The 18790-nt window shown below is 39.1% G+C and overlaps 1 protein-coding gene across 1 annotated transcript in view; it reads right to left on the minus strand.

The window, feature by feature from the left end:
* The window catches only part of LOC107662598 (kinesin-like protein KIF26A), a 97822-nt gene that overhangs the window by 31910 nt on the left and 47122 nt on the right, over positions 1 to 18790 (minus strand). The window contains exon 4 of the mRNA XM_016452672.1: positions 17124 to 17290. Within this exon, the coding sequence (XP_016308158.1) occupies positions 17124 to 17290 (167 nt within the window). The remainder of the gene's footprint in view (positions 1 to 17123; positions 17291 to 18790) is intronic.

Raw genomic sequence — 18790 nt, forward strand, 5'->3', positions numbered from 1 at the left:
TATATATATACAGTATATAAGGCAGAATAGGCAGTTTAGCAGAATGTTCAAGCTGCTCTTTTCCATACAATGAAAGTTTTTAGGTGTACTGTCCTGTTAAAAGTAGGCTACAGTAGCCTACTTTCTTACATCAAAATATCTATTCCTCTCATAGTATCTTTAACATTTACCTAATACTTGGCTACTGTTTAAGTTTCTAAGTTTCTCCTATAGCCATAATAAGAACCATAGATGCAACATAAGACATGGGAGACAGGATTTCTTTAAATAACCAAAGACATATGGAGTTGGCTGTACAGTAACCAGGAGTCTTAAGTTTCTTTCCCACGGAAGTAAGAAACTGTGTTGTGACAGAATGAAATCCAGAAAGAGTGTGTGAGAAAGTTTTTAAAGTGATGTTGGTCCACAGCTGCACTTTGACTGAAATGATCAATCACTTGAATATCATTCTTTATATTTTCTGCAAAATACTTTCTCGCAATATACTTTAGTGCTAAAAGGGTTTGATCATAAGTGCAAAGCAAAAATCTCAATCTACAGGAAGTACTAAGTACAAAAGTAAGAAAAGAATAAACTCAATCTCACTCACTGGAATAATTAGATGGACAGTACAGATATTCTTTTGTTGTAAGCAAAGGGGGGCTTGTCTCAACCTCCATTACTAAACACTTCCTTCGAGCACTTATGACCTGAGGCGTCAGTCACCCGGTAACATTATCCCTCATTAAAACAGAGTGTACATGAGAGCACACTGTGTGATATCTGTAAAATTAGAGCATTATGTCAATACGGAAATCACCACAGGGCAGCTTTGGCTGTACATTGAGCTACTACTGTAAAATATAGCCTAATCATACTGTAGTGTAGCTCATAATAACCATAAGTCATTGAGATGTGTAAAGTGATGGGTTACTACATATTGCATATCAAAATTGTGTAAATGAGATCAGATGTGCTATAGAGTTCCTTAGTCCCCCTCCTGGAGAGAAAAAACTGGCCTGGTCACAGTTCTTAAATACATTTAGAATTATTATTAGAAACTAAAAAATATATAGAAATTATTATCTGTGGTAACTGACAGCATGCTAAAATGTTATCCATAGATATTGATTTGTAAAAATAAATAAATAAATACATTTAAAAACAGCTTCTAATATTTCCAACACATGTAATAAGAAGATTAAAAACAATAATGCTAATAATCCACTCAACAATGAAAGATCCAATGAGGCATAAAAAAGAACACAGAGTGTGAAAAATCAAGAAAAGTAGGGACAAACGACAAGGTGGAAGGAGAATAAAAAGCATAAAATTGCATCAAATGTGTGGAGAGCGAGGGACAGAAATATATGGACAGACAGAAGGGGAGAGGAAGGGAGGGGGAGGCTGAGTATGACACACAGAGGTGAAAAACCAGAGAGCCAAAAATCTGAAAATGAGATGGAAATTAAAAAAGAAAGAGGGTGAGGATCTCCTGAGAGTGAAGAGAGACAGAACACATCCAGAAAGTGAGAGAGAGTGTGTCGTCTCAAAGGTAGATAACGAGAGTGCTTGAGTGATCAGTCTGGTCTTTGTATTTTGGCTGGGAGCCAGTCAACGGCTGTCTGAATAGAGGTAAATCATTTTGAGCCTGTGAGTAGCACATTGAAAAATGGTCGCTTGAGTCGGGCCGGGCTCAGCTAGGGATTGTCTTGTTCCCTCGACGAGCCCAGGGTGGAAATCCCCAGCCAGACCCAAATTAATGAAGCAGTCTGAATCTAAATGGAAAATGTTCTAATTAAAAAGAAAAAAGGACAAGAAAATCCCCAAGAATTACTGTACTGGGAAATGCTATGATTCTTTAGATTATGTTTATATTTGCATGTTAATCCATTTATCTATTTTATGCAAAGTAATTGCATGAACTTTTACAATGCAAAAATTTGAAAGTGCACATGTCTACACCAATTAGCTGGCTGACTTGTTCAAATTTCTTTTAAAAGCATTCAAATCTGTTGCAAACAGTTTGAAAGCTCTGCACACTCTGGGCTTTTCTTCATGATGTGCATCATGGGATGTTTTTTCAAACAGTATTGAAGTATTGAATAGTTCCCATACATGCTGACAGTTGCAAACCGCTTTTCCTAAACAAACCTAAGCAGGTCTGCTAATTTTCGTTGGTCTCCCAGCCCAGTCATGCTGCACTGTTGACTGGTTTCAGATGGGTTTTGGACACTTTTCAGCTGGTCTCACAGCTAAGCATCAGCTTGGCCAAGATGGGAGACCAGGTAAGACCAACATATGCTGGATTAAGTGAGGATTTTTTAGCAGTGCTATCCAGCCCAACTCTGGGTAAATTAAAATTTTATTTTTCCCAAGAAGTTTATACATATGATACAAAACTAACATCTACAAAACTAAATTCAAACAATTAAGCCAGGGCTCTTCAACTCCAGTCCTGGAGGACCAGTGTTCTACAGACTTTAGTACCAGTCCCAATTTAACCCAACTGTCTCTAATTTGCAAGTCTAATTTGCTTGTTCGGTGTGTTTGGTTAGGGCAGAGGAGTCCAATCCTGCTCCTGAAGGGCCACTTTCCAGCAGAATTTAGCTCCAACACACCTGCCTAGTGATCTTGAAGACCTTAATGAACTGGTTCAGGTGTGTTTAATTAGGATTTGACCTAAACTCTGCAGGACATAATGCAATTTTCATATTAGTACAGTCTGTTGATGTTTGCAGATGCAGCGCATGTGTGAGTGATTTAAGCAACAAAAATCCACCAGATCCACTAGTTCAAAATGTGTCCTTCTACACTCACGGCCAAAAGAGAATACTTTCAAAGGCTTGCGGATTTAACTGTGCATGAGAGTTAAGTACAACCTGAGCCTTTAGAGCAGGTGTGTCCATATCTTTTCCTGGAGACCTGTCCTGCAGAGTTTAGCTCCAACATCTTAAGCAACTAATTCAAGGTCTTCAGACTTTCTAGAAACTTCCAGGAAAGTATATTGGAACTGGTTGGAACTACACTCTGCAGGACGTTGGCCCTCCAGGAGCAAGATTGGACACCCCGGCTTTACAGTTGAATTCAGCAGGACACTGGCCCTCCAGAGTTTAAGAGCCTTGATTTAAGCATTAGCCTTTTGGTCAAAAGGTTTCTACGATCATAAGAAAGTCAGTCAACTGTGTCCACGTATTTTACTTGTACTCTACTAGACTAGTGTGTCTTTTTAGCAAACATTCTCTCTTTATTAAGTGTTTGTTGTGGGTTTGCGGCCTATTGTGCATTGAGCTTGGCTAGCAGCTAGGTGCTAACGCTTAAGTTCCTGCTTCCTGTGCTAGTTTTGTGGCTCATAAAACAGTAAAATAAAAATCTAAGTACCACCAAACATGTCCACAATGTTAAGCCTACCACCTCCAATAATACCAACAGCAAAGGAAAGAGAGCATGATTCTGTTTACAGTGCATGAAAAAAGGCCGCTAAAGCATTTTCAAGAAAGGGCAAGCGGGTAAACGAGAGAAGCATTGTTGTCTTTTTGCTGTTCCTAAATTACCCCCTCAAAGGCATCTATGAAGAGACAGGATGTGCAGCTAATCCAGGCTTGGCTTGTTGTGGCTTAGCCACGGTGGGGAGGCAGAACAGAAGCCATAAACATGACCAGGGTTTTTTGTTATTTAATGAGTTGCAGCGTTCAAACCCGAGCCCCTGGGGTAAAGCTCTGGAAAGCCACAAAATGGCATATTTTTTGAAGATGTTCTCCTTTTATTCATGTGAGGTGTAGAGTGGTTGCTCTCCCAGAGTTTGTTTAAAAGCACAGCAAGCTAACGTTTAGGGAAGATCAATTCTATTTCAGCAGACAACTGACAGATAACCAAAATTCATGTCTCTCTTGCACACTCCCTCTCCCTGTTTACAAAGATTACCATCTACTTTCATCTCATCCGTGATACATCTCTCTATCTCGTCCCTCTGCACCACTGGGATTTGTTCTACAGGTAGGCAACCCACAGCATCGGGTTTCACTAAAAGGGTGTTGAGGAAAAGGAATTTAATTACAGGACAAGTGCGTGGAACAGGATAATCCTGTCTCCACATGCTACAAAAAGTGCAACCCAAGTTAGGAAGAAGTCAGCTAAACTAGCTGATGCCGCAAGGTCCAATCAGATGCCTGACACGCTCTTGACCAGGACCTTGAACTATGCTTACATGATTATGAAGTTTCAGCCTTTTCAGACCTAAAACTAATTGCGCATAACTGACTATTACAAATTACGGTCACTTTGCCCACTAGGTACAAACAGAAGCTTTGAAACGTAGGGTGGCCAAGCCCTGCAGATATGGAAAGGGGACAACAAGAGCATCCTACCGCTCAAACTCGCCGCAGCACTCATTCATTCATCAATGTCTGGCAGGGAGGACACCTAATGCTTATTTATTTGCACTCTTTCACTCGGGGGCTATCACAACATACAACCCCAGTGGCTACTGGGAATATTTGTGCATGATTAATCAGAGGCAGCCTGGAACAACAGGGTAGGAGATGAAGAGGGGAAGGAGAGAAAGAAAGTAACCAGGGAAAGGGTGGGGACTGAGGAAAAACAGATGTGCCTGAAAGAGGGTTGGGGGATGAAGGTTGCCTTTTGGTTGTCATAGGCTTATTTTGATAATATAAAAGCAAGAGGAAATTAGGGTTGACAGTCAAATAAAATATTTATATATAAATGTTAAGTACTGTTAAGTTAAGTAATAAATAAAAAAAATCTATATTCACATTTATAAACATGAAAATTGCCCATTCTAATATATTCAAATAAATAAATAAACGTAAAAAAAACACACACTGGAAATGCAAACACATAACTGAACGGAAAAATTAAGGGGGAAAAAAATCCTGTTTTATGGACATGTTTTTGCCGCTGTCTTCCACTGGTGTTTGCATTAACAGTTCTATGAATTATGGTGTTTTGCAGTGTGCATATTTCACTTGTTGTGTTTTGATGATAATTAAATTTCACCATATAAAGAATGCAAATTATGTTAATGTTGTTAAAAGTCCCATTTGGGTTTGATATATAAATAATTAAACCATAAGTTAGGGTCTGTTAAATGGGACTTCTGTGTGCAGTGCAGCTCAAATCAGGTTTTTGTCAACTTTTAGAAATGATACAGAAGAGACAGAAACAGTTATAAATGTCAAACTCAAAAACGCATATATATGGATCATCCATCTATGCCATTTACCATATGTCAATATTCTTTATTGAGTAATGATCACATTGTCATAGACAGAAAGATGGATGCTCCCCTAACCATACAAGATTAGACAGAGTTACTGGTTTGCATAAGACTAATAACATCATTCAAATGACTTCATATAGCCACAAGTGTATGAGGAGATCATTACATTCAGTGGTGACCTTTACACTGCAATATAATCATTACCACTGCAATGTGCATAGATGTGCTCTTACACGGCAGGAATGCTATTAATCCATGTGATGTGACGCATTCTCACAGTTTATATAGTCTTGCTACGGACAAAAAACAAGAATTGTGCCATTAAGAAACCCATAGGTTATAGCAATAACCCAAAGTATATCCATTAATAACAGCCCTATGCATAAGCTTTTACAAGCGCCCTCTGGTGCTACTGCAGGAATTCAGGGTTTGGGTATAGCAACTTAATACTGAAACAGAGAATGAGAGAGTGAGATAGTGCTAATGGGATTCTCAGCTCTCTGCAACAGGCTCTCTCACACGCTGGGTCATGAAATGATTACAGGCTGTAATCCACTCCATTTCAGACAATCTGCATGCAGAGTAGCTTTCAACAAATAAAAACAGCAGATAAACTCTCTCTCGGTCTCTCATTTCCACCCCACCCCCCATTTTACCACAAACCTTCACTGCCTTAATGTGCTGTGAAATCAATTTTACATCCTATAAAATAAACATTAATATTCAATGAACCAAAATTGAGAAACTTCAAACTACTGATATTAGTTTTACAGACCAATTACCTGAACATTTTATGAGCTATACGTACATCAAGGAGTCAACATATGGCTAGTTAGCATGGTTAGCACCTGTTGTCAGATGCTATTGTGACAAACAATTTGGTCCACCTGTTGGATCAAGTCTAGGCTAAGCTACCATGCTATAAGCTAACAATAAATAGTTAGCTTATAAAATATAAGATCCAACTCTATTCAACAGGTGTACTGAATTTTCCCTGAAACACTATCATGGGCAGCAAAAAGCATCAGCAGACAGTCTGGCAGCAAAACTGCCTTAATGTGCCTTTAAAATAAACATTAATATTCAATGAAGCAATATGGACAAAAAATGTACCCACTAAGACTTTTAGAGACCAGAGCTTTCTGAAAATTTAGTCCGTCCGTTGAATCAAGTGTAAGCTAAGATAGCATGAGCTAACACTGAACAGTTTGATTAAAGCACAAGATTCAACTCGATTCCACAGGCGAACCAAGTTGTTCCTAAAGCGCTATAATGGGGAAGCAAAAAGCATTAGCAAACAACCTGGCAGCAAAACTGAGCACCCATGAGTAAAGATGGCATATTTCAATTTCCTTCACCACCTGGGCAACTGCTAAAGAGATTCATATCATATGAATGCTAACATATTGTGCAAGTATTATAGTTATCCTTAAGCGACAGTAGAGAGATTAAGGCTACAGAAACTTTGACAATAAAACATTTTAATTTAATCAGTAGTATGTGTATAATCAGTAGAGTGTGTTGGTAATGACAAGCAATAGGGATCTCATTAAGTAGTCTAGAATTTTGCTTGAGTTGCGGTAAAACATGCTACATGAATAAGTATGAACTGTACACTTGGGTGGTATTGAGCTGGGAAATCAGGGGAAGGTTGAACACTAATTAGACACAATGCTGTTTTCAGATTATATTTTTTTCAAAGCTTAACCGGGTGGATCGTGATGGGATTGTGAGCCGCTGCTTTTGTTCTCTCCAGCCACAACAGAGGATATTCGGGCTGGATGACCTCATGGGAATTTTCAACTTCAACCACATCTGCGGCCTGAAAAGACAATAGGTAATAAACCTTTAAATGTATATTCCACTCGGTCTGGTAACACAATTAATAACCTTGGTTGATCTGATCTGTATTCCACAAATCCGGGCAAACCGGAGACCTCTTTAGAAGAGCCGCCGGTTCCCTCTTCTTCCTTATTTACTGTTTTCCCTAGTGAAATGGGTTTCAATTGTTATTTAGGGTTTGTTTTAATCAGCATTCTCGAGAAATGAAAGCTTTGAGACGACTAAAAAGCTGGTGACGGTGAATTGTCTGTCATGCTTACTGTGTGAAGTACAGAGCTAAAGCAATTAAGAATCAATCCTTGTTACGTTACCAAACCGTGGGAAGCCTGAGAGCAGCTACAGCCTCTATTATGAGCAGACTGCTAGCATATATTTCCAACCACCAACTATGTATTTTCCCGCACTATACAAGAGATTAACTATAATCTCAGTTCAAAAAAATACTTTTAAAAAACCCAAAGACCTGCAAACAACACTTTTTCCTGACTGAAACAGAGACCCCCTAGACCATACGGCACTTGGAATTTGACTGATTTGACAGCATTTATTTCCTCTATAGTGTTGCAGCAAACATCAGCTCTTCTACAGCCCCATGTCTATTGAGTCCATACACATGAAGCAGCAGATCCATGCCGACTAGGGGACTCACTGATGCCTGCTGCTCTTCCTGTGGTGACCGTATGCAAGTGGGCTGGCTAGTCTTCTTTACACAGCAGTTTTCAAGCTTTTCCCTGAGCTGTCACAGAACCCCAACTGTAAGCATGAAAAACACCAACTGTTTGCTGTATATGTCCTTGTTTATTCAGGAAAAAGGTTTAGGTGGGTGCTATACTATGCCTGCTTTGCATAATTGTCCCTAAAAATGCCATGTCCGTTCTGTATCTTCTGTTCTGCCCTGTTCCATACTTCAAATTTAATTTGAGCCCTTTTACACTTGGTATTAATTCATCCTGGGTGTTTCAATAAAGCGAAAGGAAGTGTATCGGTTCCCTCAAAGTACTTTTGAATCTGTCCAAGGATGCAGACCGCAGTGTGAAAAGTTAAAGCACTGCATGTCACAACTGCAGAACTAATGCTAAATTATGCATGACTGTGTCCCCAAAAAAAACACTGAAGGATCACCTACTTGCACATAAGGTCTTCAATGTGACATAGGTTTGGAAAACACTATTGGTCAAAGGTTTGGAAAAATTGTGTTTTTTAATGCTTTTGAAAGAAGTCTTTTATGCTCACCAAGGCTGCATTTATTTGACCAAAATACAGTAAAATATATGATGTGCAAAAAGTTGTTCAAGAAGCTGGCGATGTTTTGATGAGGAAACAGGTTTAGTTATCTGGTATTCTATATTCTGTAAATGAATCGCTGTTTGTGTAGAACAAATGCAGAAAGCTGTAAGGTTGTGACATATTAGAGAGAATCCATTGTGATGCTAAAACGCTGACAGTACATTTGTTTCACAAGTGCTTCAAATGTGAGTCTGCCTCCTTTCAGACAAAACAAAGAATCTTTAGTGTTCTTCATGTTTTCTCGAAGGTGATAATCACCCCAGTGAGAACTGTTTGGGCTGAGAGACTCACAAAATGGGGGTTATTCATACAACCTGGGGGGGGGGTCACTGGCTTGACGTCAACACTGTGTAACAAACAACCACTATTTTTGTTATTGTAATATCATATTTCAATTATATTTTGTTCCAAATTCCAGAAGTTAATTTTTAAATGTTAATTAAGTCTCTTATGCTCACCAAGGCTGCATTCCTTTGATCAAAAATACAGTAAAAACAGTAATATTGTTAAAAAAAATTATAATTTGAAATAAAAATTTTCTTTTAAAATGTAGTTTATCCCTTTGATGCAAAGATGAATTTTCAGCATCATTACTCTGGTCTTCAGTCAGAAGTATTTACTATACCAAGAAAGCTGAAGGCTACCCTTGAGTTGTATCTATTTTTACTTTCATATACTCTCATAAAACCTGTTAAGAACATATTCAGATCATTTCAAAAGAAAATCGAAAGAAAATTAAACGCTAAACCACATTTTGAGACATTATTTTGATGACACATAAGCACATCTCCAACAATTCTCTTCAACATAATATAAAAATTAATTCTCTCTTTCTTATTTCATTAAATTGTACAGAATGTTCCCTCTTCTTCTGATTAAAAGCATTTTTACTATATTGCATTAGAGGTGTAAAGAAATTGTTCATTGTATTAAGGTGATGTGAATTTATTTCCAGTTGCCATGAAAATAATGTCATAATACACAAATCTGGTTTTAAATCAGGTGTAATTTTCTTTATGTAAAATATATTTTCTTGTTTTTCTCCTTTGATTTTGGGGTGAAATACTCTTGTGAGATTCACTTACCAGAACACTAAATACAATAGATTAAGAAGGGAAAATGTGAATTATACACTAAAAATGTGGATAATGGTATAAACGAGCTGTATACAGAAAACCTGAGAGTGTTCCTGGATCAGTCCATTTGGACACATCAATACTTCAGTCCAAACCCCCTTGAGGACAGGAAGTGGGCTTGGCTTGAGCAGATCCCTGGGGCCGCTGGCCTAGAGTGATAGATCCATCAACACCTCCATCATCCACCCTCACCACCCAAATCAAACAGCAGAACATCACGGCCCACCGCAGGCTTTTCACACCTGGATATTCTGCCCTGAGTGGCCCCCTCCTTCCCAGCCTCCACTTCTCGAGTACCAGCCTCAGCTGCTCCGTGACCATTACACACACACACACACACACACTTACAGGCAAACTCAAGCTTGACCGCATGATTAGGACTGGGGACCACCAGCTGGAGGTTCAGCCAGAGTAAATACAGAGTAAAACAACAAGGCTCATCTCAACACAGCACTGTCAACAAAACAGATCCTACTACAGTTAAAGTCAACGATCAATGAGTTAATTTAGGACCAAATGATTAAGAATGAAACTTTAAATGTTGTCAAAATTCATTGAATATACTACTCGTAGAGAAGCATCCGCAAAGCCAAATTCATCTGAGAAACGTTCAGACTGTTTCAATGAACCAGTTTAAAAACTATTCATTGATTCACCTGAGTAATCTCTAGAAAGAAGAAGAAAAAAAACAACTCGTGCAGAAGTGCTTGCAAAGCCTGATTTATTTGAGAAACAGTGATTTTATTGATTCTTTCAGACGGTTTCAATAAACCTGTTTAAAAACTATTCATTGGTTCATTTGATTCATCACTCAAAGGTGTTGACATGTTTTGTAGTGAAACACTTTTTTAAATACTGCTTTTTAACACTTTTCAAATAAATTAAACAGATTGTTAAAAAACATTCTACTATACACCTGAGTCATGCTTAGCAAACTGATTCAACTCAATCATTACAAAGAAACAACTGTCAAATGTCCTGCAAGGTGCTTAAGAACCATCAATTCTTAATTTATGACAGCAGTTTCGACTGAAGTCAGTAAATAATCTGAAATCCAAATTTTTAATCTCAAAACACAAGTTTCTCTAACATGGTGACTTACTTCAGTTTCATTGTGCCGCTCCACTCAGTTTCATTGTGTTCCTCCACAGTCCATGATTTTCTCTCCCTCCAGCTGCGAGTGTCGGTGTGAGGCATTAGTCCGAGTCTGCCCACCATGTGTGTGGATTCACCTCACTGCCTACCAGCTCACTGCATCAGTGTTTTCAAAGTAACTGCACATTGGTGTGTTCACCACTATCTGCCTTGAATGAAGCGCTCCCGTGTCCCGGCTCCCGTCACACAGCTGCGCAGCAAGGCCCGGCTCCGGTCCAGGGCCCCGACCACTCAGCATTAATCTGTTTTCCCAATTTGTCCCTGTCAGGGATTAGCACTGTCACTCAAAAAGCAGCCATCCACCTGGATCATTTGCCTGTTTCTTTCTCCTCTATGTACTTTCTCTATCTCTCCATCTCTCTGCCACTGCTCTGTGTTTCGGGATATCTTTCTCGCTGTAATCCTCGCTGTGATGGGTGGCCTACGGAGCCGACGTTATCAGCTTAGCTGAGTGCTGTTGTGACTGTGTGCAAGAACTCTCAACAACCCCTCTCTTCTCATTCGCTCACCTCTCCACTCCTCAGTCAACCATCCCCCATGTCACCATCCCATCGGCTCCATTAGAGCCCCACCCCCTTGTCCCACCCATCAGAAAACCACTGTCCACATTAGCATTGACACAGCATGTGGGTGGAAAGGTGAATGGCATCCCCCTGTTTACAACTCTTGGGATGCTTTATCATTATTGCCCCACTACAGCAGTAGAAGGCAGCAAATCTTCCAAACAATGAGATGAAACTGATGCATTTATGTACCTAATTGACTTTAAATTGGAGCACACAGTGAGAACTCAAGAATTAGGCGCAATGCTAGTCATAAAGGGGTAAGCACCCAAATGCATCAACTGACCTTTCATTACAAGAGGAAGAATTGTTAAATATCTACTAACTTCTGCACCGTTAGCCACTCAGGAAAGGTTACCTTAAAGCTTTAGTGTCTTTGTTAAGTATACACATTCAAAACAAATCAAAATACAGGATAAATGGGAGGCATTCAGTAGTTTGGTGCCAATTAATATAGTTTTACAAATGTACAAATAAACTGTATTTTTGTGAAGTGTTATATGAATGGTGTACATTTGCATGATGAAGACTGGACTCATAATGGTTTTTCGCCCAAAAAAAAAAAAAGTTTTAATTACATATGGTGCAGGTTACCCCATCAATGTATTTCACCTTTTTGAAATCACGTGACCTGCTGTGTTTCACTAAACTTAGGAGAGAAACCTTATGCTCACTGGCTCTGTAGATAGTCTAGTAGCATGTTGTTTGGTGATGCAAGGAGTGAAAATTAGACAAACGAGTACTTATTTTTGTGCTTTACCAGCAGAGACAACAGGAGAATCAGTATCTGTATGGTCGAAGAAGCTGAATAGATTTGAATTCAGAAGACAGAAAGACAAAAACAGCCTCAGGGAAATGGTCCTGAGCATTTTCACTAGATTCTGAAGCACGAGTACTGGCTCTCCTGTTGAGATTGCGTATGGGAGTGTAATCTTACTTTTTATATATATACAGAGTTCTGGCATGAAACTAGATGGCACAGTCCGATAGGTCTAACTCAATCTGACCTAATGACTTCATTATCACATGGCACAGCTGATTGGTTCTCTCATGTATCGGTAGCCAATGAGCTCGCTGCTCAACATTCAAATATATGACTAGTGCTTGCAGTAGCAGTTGCAGCTTGCTTCAGAAAACCTCCACCTTCCCCAGCTCCACCTGTATAGATCTGCTGCGAGGTGATTCATGTACGCTATATGGGGGTTATTTCATGTATGTTATATTTGCAGCAGCAATATTTCTTACATGCTCACAGCAGCATGTTGTGAATGTATTGGCAGTAGCAAGTATCGGTACTTGCTCTGCCGCAGCAGCAGCAGCATAGCAGATCTATTCCGTCAATACCAATTACATTAACATTGTCATGTACATTACCATGCCAATCCTTCCGAGAGTTGTCATGACAGAAATATAGGTTAAGGCATCAAGGATAAGCACAAGTATTTTTTTTTATGTACAATACAACACAGGTATGCTCTCTGTTGTAAACAAACATAGTGTCAGCTCACGTGAGAGTTTGCTCCCATGCATACGTAATTATAAGACAGGAAGCTTGCACTCCAGACTCCCATGAACATGCTCAGGACTGTTTGCCTGTGGCTATAGATTACAGGTAATAAGGGTGCAAATAATGTTCAGTTTCTTGCAGAGACTGATAGTTTCACTTCATAAGACCTCAATATATTGTCATGAGCCATCAGTATTAATTTTGTGGTGCCTATATATAATTTTTTGACTCTCAAAGTGACGGTAGCCATGGACTTGCATTTTATGAATCACAAAGGCTAAAAATCTTTACTGTTCTACTGAACAAAAAAGTCACCTACATCTTGAATAGCCTGAGGATGAGTAAATTAACAGCAATTTTTCATTTGTGGGTGAACGATCCCTTTAAAGTACAGGAAGAACAGTGATGTTAAAGAATAGCTAAAGATAGCTGCCCCTTTAACAGTAGGTATTAGTAGATTATAAACATGTGAAACGATTTTGGACTCTGTTTGTAAACAATTTGGTAACAAAATGTAAATAATATTATGTTATACTTCAGGATTCCTGTGAATAAATAATAATAATTTGGAAATCTTAAAACATACCATCTATTATAGTTGGAAAAATTGCACTCAATGTGAATTAGTGCCGAGGAAAGCAGTTCAGACGTGGCACAAGAATGAATGTAATTTTCACAGTTCATGTGAACTAACGCCTCCCTTTCCCACTTTTATCTTCAGTTGCCAATTACATTTATTCAAGGCACAGCATATACATGGCATGAATTAACTTCCCTTTGTTTCTATGGTTACTCCCTAAGACCAATGCAACAAAGCACTTTGGCTGCTCAACTCGTCTGGTGACAGTCTGGATTGTTGTACATGTAATTACAGTGGAATGTTTACTCCAATCATAGTCATTACTGTTCAAGCTCACCTGGACAGGCAATTGAAAATGAGTGCTAGGCCATAAAATAACATTTTCACCATGTGTTGTGCTCTATGCCACTGCAAGCCCGCATACCACCAAACAGCTGTGCCTCTCAATGCTGACCTGCATGCATGTGTATACAAGCATACACCCTCCATTTACACACCTTGAAACCTTGGAATGGGCAGTCAGCTAATGAATTGTGGCAGCTAAAATAAATTTTAACGCAACTTTAGACTTCACACAATGTCTACACCACATGTGGACAAGCATCGCATGTAGACAGCATCGCTTTTAACAATAGGAGAAGCCTTGTCACTTCACAACGCACCACTCACTAAGTGTGAATAAGTAAGTGATAGCTTATAAAACTAATTAAACTAATGAAATTAAAAAGATTTTTGTCTCCATAAACAGCTATCTTTTACATTCCAGGAGGAACCTTATTTTTTCATTGCTAAAAATCACAGCTAAAGCTTATGGTTTTGCTGAACAGCTTATTTTGCCATGCATGAAATCCAGTTTGATCACTTCTGATTGGTCAATAATATACTGCAGTGGGAAACAATTAAAATATATACGCTATATATATATATATATATATATATATATATATTCCCCACCTAGTTGTTCAAAGAACCCACAAATTAGTCCACTAGCCCAAACCTCCTGTGAAAGGCTTGTATTTGGCACTTTCCCATTTAAAATTTTTGACACCCACACACACCAAATCTTTTACCATTCATTGCACATCTTTTTTACACACATGGACAGCTGCTCTGATCTCTAGACAAACAAATCTCTCAACCTCATTTTCTTTCTCTTTCTCTCATCCCTTTGGATTCAATAGAGCATGTGGCCGTCTAAAACAGTCATATCCTTTTAATCAGTTCTACCCCAACTCCCACCTAGCAAAGGCTCAGATGATTCACTCACATGACCCTGTACATGATGCTCAGTTCAGGGTTGTTTTGAACCATTTCATCTCTCGGAGCACCGAGGTGGAATAGCAAAGCACACCAGGCTGTTGAGTGTGACAGCGCATCCTATAGCTCAGGGAAGCTCTTTGGGCCCTGTGTCTGTATTCATTACAGGAGCCAGCTAGAATGTCAATACACTAATCATATGCTCCGTCACTCTGGAGCATATGCCGAGAATGGGGGTTAGGGAAAAGTCAACCTTCTCAGCCATGAATCTATCCGTCATCCACTACTCTATTTTCTCGCTAGATGCCCACTAATATTTATACAGTACAAGGCTACAAGCTGAAAAAAAGAAAGTAAAATCACCTTATGGGAGCCAAAGATGCCTTACAAAAGGACTATAAGTAACACTTATTCATAGACCAAGGTACTTAAATCACACTTCAAAAGTATCATGGTACCATTACGGTAGTGTTCATTATAAGGTAATACCGTGATACATATTTTGGGGATGAAAGGTGAGATGCTGATACTGTAAAGCAAATGTAACATTTTTCATTAACTGAATTATAATAAGGTAACACCTGACAGAATTAATAAAAGCCAGGTTTACAAAAATTGCACCCAAGACACATTGTTGAAACACAATCAGAGATGGTCAGGGATAGATTCTGACCAGTGCTGTTCTGAAAAAAATGCTATTTGAAATCAAAGATCTTAAAAACACTAAAAGGATGACTGGAAACAGATTGAACTTGTCCCTCGTCACTCTCCCCTCCAATGTGCAACTCTAATTGCAATCTAATTAACATTTCACTTACAAGAGAGGATCCAGCCTCCTGCTTGTTCTACAAGCTGGTTAAATGCCCAATGCACACTAGCGGAATAACTGCAGGTCTGGATGTTCACTACCAGCTCTTGATTTAAATGTAGAAGTTTGATAATGACTCCTTTAGAGGATTCCCTTCATTGATTTTTTTTACATGCCTGAAAGCAAGGTGTTGCACTGGCATTTCTTATTCTGCACACTCTGATCAAGTCAAACATCTGTGAGGGAAAAGGTGTCTGGAGGTCTTAAATTAATTGCTAGGTGGAACAAGATATGTTCGTAGAGTTTTATGGCCTTGATTTTAATTAAACAGCAATGAATATTTTATACCTGTTTCACAGTTTAAACATGCAGTTTATCATTAATCCTGCATGTATGACTTGTGCAAAACTTAACACTAATGCAAACTCATATCTTGACTGCATCTAGTCAAAGTCTCTTTAAGGAAAATCACACAACAGGTGCCATACTGAGAATTTCTATCACTCATACATGTATAAGTGGAATTTTACCTACAATATGCAATCTCTGAAAATCTTCAATTTCTCAGCATTTGGTTGCTAATTTAATGACAGCTACACAAATTAGTGGCTGTTAGTAACAAACAGTCACACATGTCCTAGACCAGTGTTTCCCAACCTTTTTTTAGTCGCGGCACCCTTTGGAAATTTTAACAAACTTGTGGCACCCTTAATTATTGGCGACATCAGAAATTGATATTATATAATAGATGCTTTTTTGAACATTTTAGCGATTTAAAAATATTAAAAAAGGATTTTTTACACGGCACCCCTGCTCTCGACAGATGGCACCCCGGTTGGGAAACACTGTCCTAGACTTTGAACCAGTATTCCAAGAATCCTAGGGTGTCCAGAAGGATAACAGATCTCATTTCAAATCATAAAAATAAAATTCCTGGCAGGCACTAGTATTTGGGATGAAACAAGAGGTGGCACCCAGCATAACTTCCTACTTCTTCGGTTTATCCACCCAGAAGTTTAAATTAAGAGATGAAAACAAATCTATTTTTTCTCTCTCTTCCTCGTCTTTCTTTTTCTATGACATAGCAGCCTCCCTGCTTATCCGCTTTTTTTTAGATCACCTCCAAATAAAAAAGACGCGCAATTATAAATCAGACCACAAAAATGAACCTTGTCCTACATGGGGTCACATCTGTCTGTTGTCTCAGAATGACCCGGAAGTGCTTGGGCAGGTGGCAACATCCCAAGCATCTAAAAACTTGGCTGCTGTCATTCTCCACAAAGGGAGAGGCCCCTGATCACTCTTTAATGTCTCATGTTGTCACTTGCCTTGAGAAATGTGTCAAATGTGTTTTCCAGGACCATTCCAAAAGCATTCCTGTCACCACCCTTTTCCACATACCAGTGGAAATGAGAAACTAATACATCGACTGATAAAACACAAGAATGTATGTTCCTAAAATCATGCCATAATTTAATTGAAGCAGTGATCTAGTAGACATGCAACTCTAAGTACACTTACTACAGGGACAATCTGGAGCAACACAGGGTTAGGTGCCTTGCTCAAGAAAACAACCCCTCTGGTTGACAGTCTATAGCTACTTTGCCATGCCATCCTATATTAATGTACCACATTATACCAAGTCCAAAATCTGTAACCTTGACATTCAGTTCTCAAGGTAAAGACCCAGCGGTATCTAGATAGTAACCATGCTTGAGTAACCATGTTTGAGAGTCTATTAAGTGATCTATGTTAAACGTGTTTTCTTACCTGATGAAAAAGGATGCTGCAGCTGAAGTAGGATGGTCAGAGGAAGGAGGCACAGCCTGCCCAAACTGAACCGGACTTCTCTGTCTGGAGGGAGTCAGGGGCACTCTGGAGATGGTGGTGTCTGAATGCCATTCGCTCTGCTCTGCTTGACCTACGAGGCCTTGTGTCTGTGGTGGGAAGAAGCAGGACAGATAATTCACACTTTCGAACTCAATAATATGACATTAAATTACATAGTTCCATGAATCATACGTCTAGGTCACAGAGAATCACACCTACTTGAAGAAATAGAGAGAGCAAGTCCTTACAAGGAGCAAGAGGCAGCTCCCTTACGAATTATGTTTCAAAAGTCACATATAAAAAGGAGGAGGCAACAATTACTCACATGCATTTATCATAAACTACATAATTAACCATCACGGAGGAACATTCATTCCTATACTGAAGGTTATAGGGTTTCAATGGATAGAGATTAAACTGATTAACAAGTGATTAACAATGTGAATTCCTTATCCAGAACCATAGCAGGATGCAGAGGTTGTCAATCCAGACATGGGTCCGCCATGACTTGAGGCAATACAGGCCAGTCTTACTCTGCTCTCGAGAAAGTAGACAGATCAAGAAACTAGTCTTCTGTCGGTGTCTCCAGTGGTGTTCACACAAAAGCTCAGTGAAGGAATAGCAAGTGGGTGCTCGAGATGAACAGTGTATGATTCTACGAATTGACTCTACATTGTGATATTTGAAATGCTATCACACAATTATTGCATGAGGTCTGTGAGGAATTGCTTTTTCGCTGATAAGGAACAGAGGTTTTAATAAAATATAACATCTAGAACATATTGGTTTGTAGTTGTTAAATATTCTTGCACTGGAGCCCATTCATTCACGTACGTTTTCATTATTTTGCTCTTTGTCTCCGAGGCCTGTGAGTAACTAAGTAGCTTAAACCCACAATCAATATGATCTGTCAAGTGCTTGTTTTGAATGAAGGCAGTGCGCTAAAAGGCTTCAGGTAAGGTTGGGCAATTTCCCAGAAAATATTGTGAGTTAGTCACTGACAACACATTGAGCAATAGACAACCACGGCTTTAGTGTGGCATTTCATCTGTGTTGCGGTGGTTGTGCATAATGGCTGGATTCGTGTTTGCTCTGGATTCATGTCTGGCAACTAAAATAACATCATTAACAATCTTTTCATGAAGCATAGGCCATCCAGTGCATGATGTGTCAACAGAACTCTGACAGGAGAACTATTTATATACCTTGGATGACATATGAGCTCCATATATCACAAACACATGGAAGGATTACTCACATGAGACAGCGTACGACAAGTGGCATCCATTCTGTTTCAAGTGTGCACTTTGTTGAACTGTGACACTTGGTTGAATAATTGCTATTACATAAGCTTCAACTGATTTGAGGGTTGGAGGATTCTGAACAAAGCTAAAAGGGTTTGTTTTGTTTGAGTTGTTTATGTCTGTTTATTCAGATGCTCCAGGATTGTGTTTATGTCTATAATTGCTTTCTGTGTATGGTTGAAATCAAATTGTTATGCCTGTCAGTTCTGTTGCAGAAATGGCAATTTCATTGTTCGAAATTACAAAGTATGCATGCGGACATGACTTAAACTTCAATTTGTTTTTTTTTGGGGGGGGGGGGGC

Source organism: Sinocyclocheilus anshuiensis, unplaced genomic scaffold (genome assembly GCF_001515605.1).
Source record: "Sinocyclocheilus anshuiensis isolate Anshui unplaced genomic scaffold, SAMN03320099.WGS_v1.1 scaffold715, whole genome shotgun sequence".
Lineage (NCBI taxonomy): Eukaryota > Metazoa > Chordata > Actinopteri > Cypriniformes > Cyprinidae > Sinocyclocheilus > Sinocyclocheilus anshuiensis.